This window comes from Ranitomeya imitator, chromosome 10 (assembly GCF_032444005.1).
Source record: "Ranitomeya imitator isolate aRanImi1 chromosome 10, aRanImi1.pri, whole genome shotgun sequence".
Taxonomy (NCBI): Eukaryota; Metazoa; Chordata; class Amphibia; order Anura; family Dendrobatidae; genus Ranitomeya; species Ranitomeya imitator.
Window position 1 is genome coordinate 8,568,683 of NC_091291.1, and position 12,152 is coordinate 8,580,834.

A 12,152-nucleotide genomic window follows, 5' to 3' on the forward strand; every position below is an offset into this window, starting at 1 on the left:
TTCTTGAATTAATCCATATAGATAAATTACTAGGAATATCTGAAGTACCAAGGATAACTACGTCAATTAATTAACATAAAAAACAATTAATTTTAACTAATGACTGTAAGATAAAATAGATGGACATTGAAACATTTGCCATAATTCTTGTTTTAACCCTTACAAGGTGAATTACCAGGAATACCAGGAATACCAGGAATACCAGGGATACCAGGAATACCAGGAAGGCCAGGGATACCAGGAATACCAGGAATACCAGGGATACCAGGAATACCAGGAAGGCCAGGGATACCAGGAATACCAGGGATACCAGGAATACCGGGAATACCAGAAGTACCAGGAATACCAGGGATACCAGGAATACCAGAAGTACCAGGAATACCAGGGATACCAGAGATACCTGGAATACCAGGGATACCAGAGATACCAGGAATACCAGGGATACCAGGAAAACCAGGAATACCAGGAATACCAGGGATACCAGGAATACCAGAAGTACCAGGGATACCAGGGATACCAGGAATTCCAGGAATACCAGAGATACCAGGAATACCAGAGATACCTGGAATACCAGGAATACCAGAGATACCAGGGATACCAGGAATACCAGGGATACCAGGAATACCAGGAATACCAGGAAGACCAGGAATACCAGGGATACCAGGAATACCAGGGATACCAGGAATACCAGGGATACCAGGAATACCAGGAATACCAGAGAGACCAGGAATACCAGGGATACCAGAGGTACCAGGGATACCTGGAATACCAGGAATACCAGAGATACCAGGGATACCAGGAATACCAGGGATACCAGGAATACCAGGAATACCAGGGATACCAGGAATACCAGGAATACCAGGGATACCAGGAATACCAGAGATACCAGGAATACCAGAGATACCAGGAATACCAGGGATACCAGAGGTACCAGGGATACCAGGGATACCAGGAATACCAGGGATACCAGGAATACCAGGAATACCAGGGATACCAGGAATACCAGAGATACCAGGGCCAATTAAGGAAGAACTGAGTGAGTGTTCTGTGAACAAAAATATCTATTGCATATTAAAAACAAAACATTTACTTGAAGTCATGACTGTAAATTAAAATGGAAGGATATTGATAAAACTGGTAATGTTCTTGTATTAATCCATATAGATAAATTACTAGGAATATCTGAAGTACCAAGGATAACTACATCAATTAATTAACATAAAAAACAATTAATTTTAACTAATGACTGTAAGATAAAATAGATGGACATTGAAACATTTGCCATAATTCTTGTTTTAACCCTTACAAGGTGAATTACCAGGAATACCAGGAATACCAGAGATACCAGGAATACCAGGGATACCAGGAATACCAGGAAGGCCAGGGATACCAGGAATACCGGGAATTCCAGAAGTACCAGGAATACAAGGGATACCAGGAATACCAGAAGTACCAGGAATACCAGGGATACCAGAGATACCTGGAATACCAGGGATACCAGAGATACCAGGAATACCAGGGATACCAGGGATACCAGGAATACCAGAGATACCTGGAATACCAGGGATACCAGAGATACCAGGAATACCAGGAATACCAGAGATACCAGGAATACCAGGGATACCAGGAAAACCAGGAATACCAGGAATACCAGGGATACCAGGAATACCAGAAGTACCAGGGATACCAGGGATACCAGGAATTCCAGGAATACCAGAGATACCAGGAATACCAGAGATACCTGGAATACCAGGAATACCAGAGATACCAGGAATACCAGGGATACCAGAGATACCAGGAATACCAGGGATACCAGGGATACCAGGAATACCAGAGATACCTGGAATACCAGGGATACCAGAGATACCAGGAATACCAGGAATACCAGAGATACCAGGAATACCAGGGATACCAGGAAAACCAGGAATACCAGGAATACCAGGGATACCAGGAATACCAGAAGTACCAGGGATACCAGGGATACCAGGAATTCCAGGAATACCAGAGATACCAGGAATACCAGAGATACCTGGAATACCAGGAATACCAGAGATACCAGGAATACCAGGGATACCAGGAATACCAGGAATACCAGGAATACCAGGAAGACCAGGAATACCAGGAATACCAGGAATACCAGAGATACCAGGAATACCAGGGATACCAGGGATACCAGGGATACCAGGATTACCAGAGATACCAGGAATACCAGGGATACCAGAGGTACCAGGGATACCTGGAATACCAGGAATACCAGAGATACCAGGGATACCAGGAATACCAGGAAGACCAGGAATACCAGGGATACCAGGAATACCAGGGATACCAGGAATACCAGGAATGCCAGGAATACCAGGAATACCAGGAATACCAGGGATACCAGGAATACCAGGAATACCAGGGATACCAGGAATACCAGAGATACCAGGAATACCAGAGATACCAGGGCCAATTAAGGAAGAACTGAGTGAGTGTTCTGTGAACAAAAATATCTATTGCATATTAAAAACAAAACATTTACTTGAAGTCATGACTGTAAATTAAAATGGAAGGATATTGATAAAACTGGTAATGTTCTTGTATTAATCCATATAGATAAATTACTAGGAATATCTGAAGTACCAAGGATAACTACGTCAATTAATTAACATAAAAAACAATTAATTTTAACTAATGACTGTAAGATAAAATAGATGGACATTGAAACATTTGCCATAATTCTTGTTTTAACCCTTACAAGGTGAATTACCAGGAATACCAGGGATACCAGGAATACCAGGAATACCAGGGATACCAGGAATACCAGGAAGGCCAGGGATACCAGGAATACCAGAGATACCAGGAATACCAGGGATACCAGGGATACCAGGAATACCAGAGATACCTGGAATACCAGGGATACCAGGAATACCAGAGATACCAGGAATACCAGGGATACCAGGAAAACCAGGAATACCAGGAATACCAGGGATACCAGGAATACCAGGAATACCAGAGATACCAGGAATACCAGAGATACCTGGAATACCAGGAATACCAGAGATCCCAGGAATACCAGGGATACCAGGAATACCAGGAATACCAGGAAGACCAGGAATGCCAGGAATACCAGAGATACCAGGAATACCAGGGATACCAGAGGTACCAGGGATACCAGGAATACCAGGGATACCAGGAATACCAGGAATACCAGGAAGACCAGGAATACCAGGAATACCAGGGATACCAGGAATACCAGGAATACCAGAGATACCAGGGATTCCAGGAATACCAGGGATACCAGGAATACCAGGGATACCAGGAAAACCAGAAATACCAGGAATACCAGGGATACCAGGAATACCAGGAATACCAGAGATACCAGGAATACCAGAGATACCTGGAATACCAGGAATACCAGAGATACCAGGGATACCAGGGATACCAGGAATACCAGGAATGCCAGGAATACCAGGAATACCAGGAATACCAGGAATACCAGGGATACCAGGGATACCAGGAATACCAGGGATACCAGGAATACCAGGGATACCAGGAATACCAGGGATACCAGAGATACCAGGGATACCAGGAATACCAGGGATACCAGGGATACCAGGAATACCAGGGATACCAGGAATACCAGGGATACCAGGAAAACCAGGGATACCAGGAATACCAGAGATACCAGGGCCAATTAAGGAAGAACTGAGTGAGTATTCTGTGAACAAAAATATCTATTGCATATTAAAAACAAAACATTTACTTGAAGTCATGACTGTAAATTAAAATGGAAGGATATTGATAAAACTGGTAATGTTCTTGTATTAATCCATATAGATAAATTACTAGGAATATCTGAAGTACCAAGGATAACTACGTCAATTAATTAACATAAAAAACAATTAATTTTAACTAATGACTGTAAGATAAAATAGATGGACATTGAAACATTTGCCATATTTCTTGTTTTAACCCTTACAAGGTGAATTACCAGGAATACCAGGGATACCAGGAATACCAGGGATACCAGGAAAACCAGGAATACCAGGGATACCGGGGATACCAGGAATACCAGAAGTTCCAGGAATACCAGGGATACCAGAGATACAGGGAATACCAGGAAGACCAGGGATACCAGGAATACCAGAGATACCAGGAATACCAGGGATACCAGAGGTGCCAGGAATACCAGGAATACCAGAGATACCAGGAATACCAGGAATACCAGGATTACCAGGGATACCAGGAATACCAGGGATACCAGGAATACCAGGAAGACCAGGAATACCAGAGATACCAGGAATACCAGAGATACCAGGAACACCAGGAATACCAGGGATACCAGGAATACCAGGAATACCAGGGATACCAGGAATACCAGGAATACCAGGGATACCAGGAATACCAGGGATACCAGGAATACCAGGAATACCAGGGATACCAGGAATACCAGGGATACCAGGAATACCAGGAATACCAGGGATACCAGGAATACCAGGGATACCAGGAATACCAGGAATACCAGGGATACCAGGAATACCAGGAATACCAGACGTACCAGGAATACCAGGAATACCAGGGATACCAGGAATACCAGGGATACCAGAGATACCAGAGTTACCAGGAATACCAGAGATACCAGGAATACCAGGGATACCAGGAATACCAGAGATACCAGGGCCAATTAAGGAAGAACTGAGTGAGTGTTCTGTGAACAAAAATATCTATTACATATTAAAAACAAAACATTTACTTGAAGTAATGACTGTAAATTAAAATGGAAGGATATTGATAAAACTGGTAATGTTCTTGTATTAATCCATATAGATAAATTACTAGGAATATCTGAAATACCAAGGATAACTACGTCAATTAATTAACATAAAAAACAATTAATTTTAAGTAATGACTGTAAAATAAAATAGATGGACATTGAAACATTTGCCATATTTCTTGGTTTACCCCTTACAAGGTAAATTACCAGGAATACCAGGGATACCAGGAATACCAGGAATACCAGGAATACCAGGGATACCAGGAATACCAGGAATACCAGAGATACCAGGAATACCAGGAATACCAGGGATACCAGGAATACCGGGAATACCAGGAATACCAGAGATACCAGGAAGACCAGGAATACCAGAGATACCAGGAATACCAGAGATACCAGGAATACCAGAGATACCAGGAATACCAGAGATACCAGGAATACCAGGGATACCAGGAATACCAGGAATACCGGGAATACCAGGAATACCAGGAATACCAGAGATACCAGGAATACAAGAGATACCTGGAATACCAGGGATACCAGAGATACCAGGAATACCAGGAATACCAGAGATACCAGGGATACCAGGAAAACCAGGAATACCAGGGATACCAGGAATACCAGAGGTACCAGGAATACCGGGAATACCAGGAATACCAGGGATACCAGAGATACCTGGAATACCAGAGATACCAGGAATACCAGGAATACCAGGGATACCAGGAAAACCAGGAATACCAGGGATACCAGGAATACCAGGGATACCAGGAATTCCAGGGATACCAGGAATACCAGAGGTACCAGGAATACCAGGGATACCAGAGATACCAGGAATACCAGGAATACCAGGGATACCAGGATTACCAGAAATACCAGGAATACCAGGAATACCAGAGGTACCAGGAATACCAGGAATACCAGGGATACCAGGATTACCAGAAATACCAGGAATACCAGGAATACCAGAGGTACCAGGAATACCAGGGATACCAGGAAAACCAGGAATACCAGGGATACCAGGAATACCAGGAATACCAGGAATACCAGGGATACCAGGAATACCAGGGATACCAGAGATACCAGGAATACCAGAGGTACCAGGAATACCAGGGATACCAGGAATACCAGAGGTACCAGGGATACCAGGGATACCAGGAATACCAGGAATACCAGGGATACCAGGAATACCAGGAATACCAGGAATACCAGGGATACCAGGAATACCAGGGATACCAGAGATACCTGGAATACCAGGAATACCAGAAATACCAGGAATACCAGAGGTACCAGGAATACCAGGAATACCAGGGATACCAGGAAAACCAGGAATACCAGGGATACCAGGAATACCAGAGATACCAGGAATACCAGAGGTACCAGGAATACCAGGGATACCAGGAATACCAGAGGTACCAGGGATACCAGGAATACCAGGGATACCAGGAATACCAGAGATACCAGGGCCAATTAAGGAAGAACTGAGTGAGTGTTCCGTGAACAAAAATGTCTATTACATATTAAAAACAAAACATTTACTTGAAGTAATGACTATAAATTAAAATAGAAGGATATTGATAAAACTGGTAATGTTCTTGTATTAATCCATATAGATAAATTACTAGGAATATCTGAAGTACCAACGATAATTACGTCAATTAATTAACATAAAAAACAATTATCTTTAAGTAATGACTGTAAGATAAAATAGATGGACATTGAAACATTTGCCATATTTCTTGTTTTAACCCTTACAAGGTGAATTACCAGGAGTACCAGGAATACCAGGAATACCAGGAATACCAGAAATACCAGGGATACCAGGAATACCAGGGATACCAGGAATACCAGGGATACCAGGAATACCAGGAATACCAGAGATACCAGGAAGACCAGGAATGCCAGGGATACCAGAGATACCAGGAATGCCAGGAATACCAGGGATACCAGGAATACCAGGAATACCAGGGATACCAGGAATACCAGGGATACCAGGAATACCAGGGATACCAGGAATACCAGGGATACCAGGTATACCAGGGATACCAGGAATACCAGGAATACCAGGGATACCAGGAAGACCAGGAATACCAGGGATACCAGGGATACCAGGAATACCAGGAATACCAGGGATACCAGGAAGACCAGGAATACCAGGGATACCAGGGATACCAGGGATACCAGGAATACCAGGAATACCAGGGATACCAGGGATACCAGGAAGACCAGGAATACCAGGGATACCAGGAAGACCAGGAATACCAGGGATACCAGGGATACCAGGAATACCAGGAATACCAGGGATACCAGGAATACCAGGGATACCAGGAATACCAGGAAGACCAGGAATACCAGGAATACCAGAGATACCAGGAATACCAGGAATACCAGGAAGACCAGGAATGCCAGGGATACCAGGAATACCAGGGATACCAGGAATACCAGGGATACCAGGAATACCAGGAATACCAGGGATACCAGGAAGACCAGGAATACCAGGAATACCAGAGGTACCAGAGATACCAGGAATACCAGGAATACCAGGGATACCAGAGATACCAGGAATGCCAGGGATACCAGGAATACCAGGGATACCAGGAATACCAGGGATACCAGGAATACCAGGAATACCAGGGATACCAGGAAGACCAGGAATACCAGGAATGCCAGAGGTACCAGGAATACCAGGGATACCAGGAATACCAGGAATACCAGGGATACCAGGAAGACCAGGAATACCAGGGATACCAGGAATACCAGGAATACCAGGGATACCAGGGATACCAGGAATACCAGGAATACCAGGAATTCCAGGGATACCAGGAAGACCAGGAATACCAGGGATACCAGGAATACCAGGAATACCAGAGATACCAGGGATACCAGAGATACCAGGAATACCAGGAATACCAGAGATACCAGGGCCAATTAAGGAAGAACTGAGTGAGTGTTCTGTGAACAAAAATATCTATTACATATTAAAAACAAAACATTTACTTGAAGTAATGACTATAAATTAAAATTAAAGGATATTGATAAAACTGGTAATGTTCTTGTATTAATCCATATAGATAAATTACTAGGAATATCTGAAGTACCAAGGATAACTACGTCAATTAATTAACATAAAAAACAATTAATTTTAAGTAATGACTGTAAGATAAAATAGATGGACATTGAAACATTTGCCATATTTCTTGTTTTAACCCTTACAAGGTGAATTACCAGGAATACCAGGGATACCAGGAATACCAGGGATACCAGGAAAACCAGGAATACCAGGAATGCCAGGAATACCAGGGATACCAGGAATACCAGGAATACCAGGGATACCAGGAATACCAGGGATACCAGAGGTACCAGGAGTACCAGAGATACCAGGAATACCAGAGATACCAGGAATACCAGGAATACCAGGGATACCAGGAATACCAGAGATACCAGGAATACCAGGGATACCAGGAATACCAAAGATACCAGGAATACCAGGAATACCAGAGATACCAGGAATACCAGAGATACCAGGAATACCAGGAATACCAGAGATACCAGGAATACCAGGAATACCAGAGATACCAGGAATACCAGGGATACCATTAATACCAGGAATACCAGAGATACCAGGAATACCAGGAATACCAGAGATACCAGGAATACCAGGGATACCAGGAATACCAGGAATACCAGGAATACCAGAGATACCAGGAATACCAGGAATACCAGGGATACCAGGAATACCAGAGATACCAGGAATACCAGGGATACCAGAGATACCAGGAATACCAGAGATACCAGGAATACCAGGAATACCAGGGATACCAGGAATACCAGAGAAACCAGGAATACCAGGAGTACCAGAGATACCAGGAATACCAGAGATACCAGGAATACCAGGGATACCAGAGATACCAGGAATACCAGGAATACCAGGGATACCAGGAATACCAGGAATACCAGAGATACCAGGAATACCAGGAATACCAGAGATACCAGGAATACCAGAGATACCAGGAATACCAGGAATACCAGGGATACCAGGGATACCAGAGATACCAGGAACACCAGGGATACCAGGAATACCAGAGGTACCAGGAAGACCAGGGATACCAGAGATAACAGAAATTCCAGGAATACCAGGGATACCAGGAATACCAGAGATACCAGGAATACCAGAGATACCAGGAATACCAGGAATACCAGGGATACCAGGAATACCAGAGATACCAGGAATACCAGGAATTCCAGAGGTACCAGGAATACCAGGAATACCAGGGATACCAGGAATACCAGGAATACCAGGAATACCAGGGATACCAGGAATACCAGGAAGACCAGGAATACCAGGAATACCAGAGATACCTGGAATACCAGGAAGACCAGGAATACCAGGGATCCCAGGAATACCAGGAATACCAGGGATACCAGGAATACCAGGAATACCAGGAATACCCGGGATACCAGGAATACCAGAGGTACCAGGAATTCCAGGGATACCAGAGATACCAGGAATGCCAGGAATACCAGAGGTACCAGGAATACCAGGAATACCAGGAATACCAGGAATACCAGGGATACCAGGAATACCAGGAATACCAGGGATACCAGGAATACCAGGAATACCAGAGATACCAGGAATACCAGAGGTACCAGGAATACCAGGAATACCAGGAATACCAGGAATACCAGGGATACCAGGAATACCAGGAATACCAGGGATACCAGGAATACCAGGGATACCAGGAATACCAGAAATACCAGGAATACCAGAGATACCAGGAATACCAGAAATACCAGAGACACCAGGGCCAATTAAGGAAGAACTGAGTGAGTGTTCTGTGAGCAAAAATATCTATTACATTTTAAAGACAAAACATTTACTTAAAGTATTGTCTATAAATTAAAATGGAGGGATATTGATAAAATTGCTAAAGTTCTTGTATTAATCCATATAGATAAATTACTAGGAATATCTGAAGTACCAGGGATAGCTAAGTCAATTAACCCCTTAGTGACTGGACCACATTTTTCAATTTTGATCACTGTCACTTTATGTGTAAATTACTGCAACGCTTCAACAGATCTAATTGATTATGGGTTTTTCGTTACACCTTGTAGTTTATGTTAATAGTAAATTTATATTGATGTTTTCTGTATTTATTTATAATAAATATTACAAATTTGTCAAAAAATTCCCCAAGTTAACAATTTTCAAATTTTAAATGATTATTCCTTTAATCCAGACAGTAATACCACATAAAATAGTCATTAAATAACATTTCCCTCTTGTCTGCTTTACATCAGCACCATTTTTAAAATATCCTTTTATTTTGATAAGATTTTAGGAGGTTTAAAACTGTAGCGGTAATTTTTCATTTTTTTCAAGGAAATTTACAATATTTACTTTTTTAGGGACCTATTAAGTTCTGATGTGACTTTGGTGGACCTCTATGTCGTAAAATCCCAAAATGTGAGACCATTTTAAAAACAGCACCTTCAACGTATTCAAAACTGCTGTCAGGTAGTTTATTAACCATTCGGCTGCTTTTCAGGAATGAATACAAAATGGCATGACAGGAAGGAAAAATGTTATTTTTATTATTATTATTTATTTATATAGCACCATTCATTCCATGGTGCTGTACGTTAGACATAGTTACATCAAAATACAAATATCACTTACAGTAAACAAAACTAACAATGACAGACTGATACAGAGGGGCGAGGACCCTGCCCTTGCGGGCTTACATTCTACAGGATTATGGGGAAGGAGACAGTAGGTTGAGGGTTGCGGTAGCTCCGATGGTGTTGAGGTGGCCGTGTGGTCATTGCAGGCTGTAAGCTTTTTTTGAAGAGATGGGTTTTTAGGTTCTGTTTGAAGGATCTAGATGTGGTTGATAACCGGACGTTTTGGGGCACAGAATTCCAGAGGATGGGTGATATTCGGGAGAATTCTTGGAGGCGGTTTGGTGAGGAGCGGATAAACGTGGAGGAGAGAACGAGCTCTTGGGAGGACCGGAGATTACGTGAGGGAAGATATTGAGAGATTAGTTCGGAAATATACAGAGGAGAAAGGTTATGGATGACTTTGTAGGTCAGTGTTAGTAGTTTAAACTGGATAACCTGGGAAATTGGGAGCCAATGAAGGGATTTGCAGAAGGAAGAAGTAGGGGAATAGCGAGGAGAGAGATTAATTAGTCGGGCAGCAGAGTTAAGGATGGACTGGAGGGGTGCGAAGTGTTATCCGGGAGGCCACAAAGGAGGTTGTTGTAGTAGTCGAGGCGGTAGATGATGAGGGCGTGCACAAACATTTTGGTAGAGTGTGGGTTGAGGAAAGGACGGATTCTGGAAATATTTTTGAGCTGGAGGCGACAGGAGGTGGCGAGAGCTTGGATGTGTGGTTTGAAGGATAGAGCAGAGCCAAGGGTTACTCCGAGGCAGCGGATTTTGGGGACAGGGGAATGTGTGAATTCATTTATTGTGATAGATCAGGTAGGGAAGGAATACGAGATGAAGGAACAATAATTAGTTTAGATTTGTCCACATTGAGTTTGAGGAAGAGAGAGGAGAAGAAGGAGGATATGGCTGATAGACAGTCCGGGATTCTGGAGAGCAGAGAGGTGACGTATGGGCCAGAGAGGTAGATCTGAGTGTCATCAGCATAGAGGTGGTACTGGAAGCCATGGGACTTTATGAATGGCCAAGGCCAAGGGTATTGATTGAGAAGAGAAGTGGTCCTAGGACAGAGCCTTGGGGGACTCCAACAGAGAGGGGGCGAGATGAAGAGGTAGCATGGGAGCAGGAGACACTAAATGTGCAGTTGGCGAGGTATGAGGAAATTCAGGACAGGGCGGGGTCTTTGACACCAAAGGAGGAGAGGATCTGTAGTAGGAGGCAGTGGTCAACTGTGTCGAAGGCAGAGGACAGGTCTAGGAGGAGGAGTACAGAGTATTGTCTGTTAGCTTTGGCTGTAAGGCCCGTTTCACATTTGCGGCTGTGTCCGCAGCATTTCTGAAGCATACATCCACATGCGTCTTGATTTCATATCTTTTACATTATGGACGCAGGTTCATCCATTTGCATGCGTTCGCCTGCGTTTGCTTACGCATGCGTCTTTTTGCGGTGTGCGGCGGGCCGCAGCTAACGCACCATGATTCAATTTTTGAGGCTGCAAATTTCCGTCAAATATGCGCAGGCATGCGCATGAGGATGAGTGCACATGTATTTGCGTACGCAAGCATTCTCTGTGCTTGTGTACTTCGGACTGTGCATTGAGACACGCCCTCCAGGAAATATCGAACGCATGCGCATAAAAAGTACAAACGCAGGCAAAAAATGCATACAAACGCAGCGGGTTTTTTTTCCCGTCATGCGTAAGCTGATGCGGATAAAAAACGCTGCG

At 43.4% G+C, this 12,152-nt stretch overlaps 1 protein-coding gene across 12 annotated transcripts in view; it reads left to right on the forward strand.

Moving 5' to 3' along the window:
* The window catches only part of LOC138652282 (uncharacterized), a 119,291-nt gene that overhangs the window by 35,226 nt on the left and 71,913 nt on the right, over positions 1-12,152 (forward strand). For 10 of the 12 annotated variants that reach the window (XM_069743052.1, XM_069743054.1, XM_069743059.1 and 7 more), the window contains 7 exons: positions 167-1,036; positions 1,310-2,467; positions 2,741-3,691; positions 3,965-4,681; positions 4,955-6,238; positions 6,512-7,696; positions 7,970-9,577. In XM_069743052.1, coding sequence (XP_069599153.1) covers positions 167-1,036; positions 1,310-2,467; positions 2,741-3,691; positions 3,965-4,681; positions 4,955-6,238; positions 6,512-7,696; positions 7,970-9,577 — 7,773 coding nt within the window. The remainder of the gene's footprint in view (positions 1-166; positions 1,037-1,309; positions 2,468-2,740; positions 3,692-3,964; positions 4,682-4,954; positions 6,239-6,511; positions 7,697-7,969; positions 9,578-12,152) is intronic. The other 2 variants (XM_069743063.1, XM_069743065.1) reach the window with 2 other exon arrangements.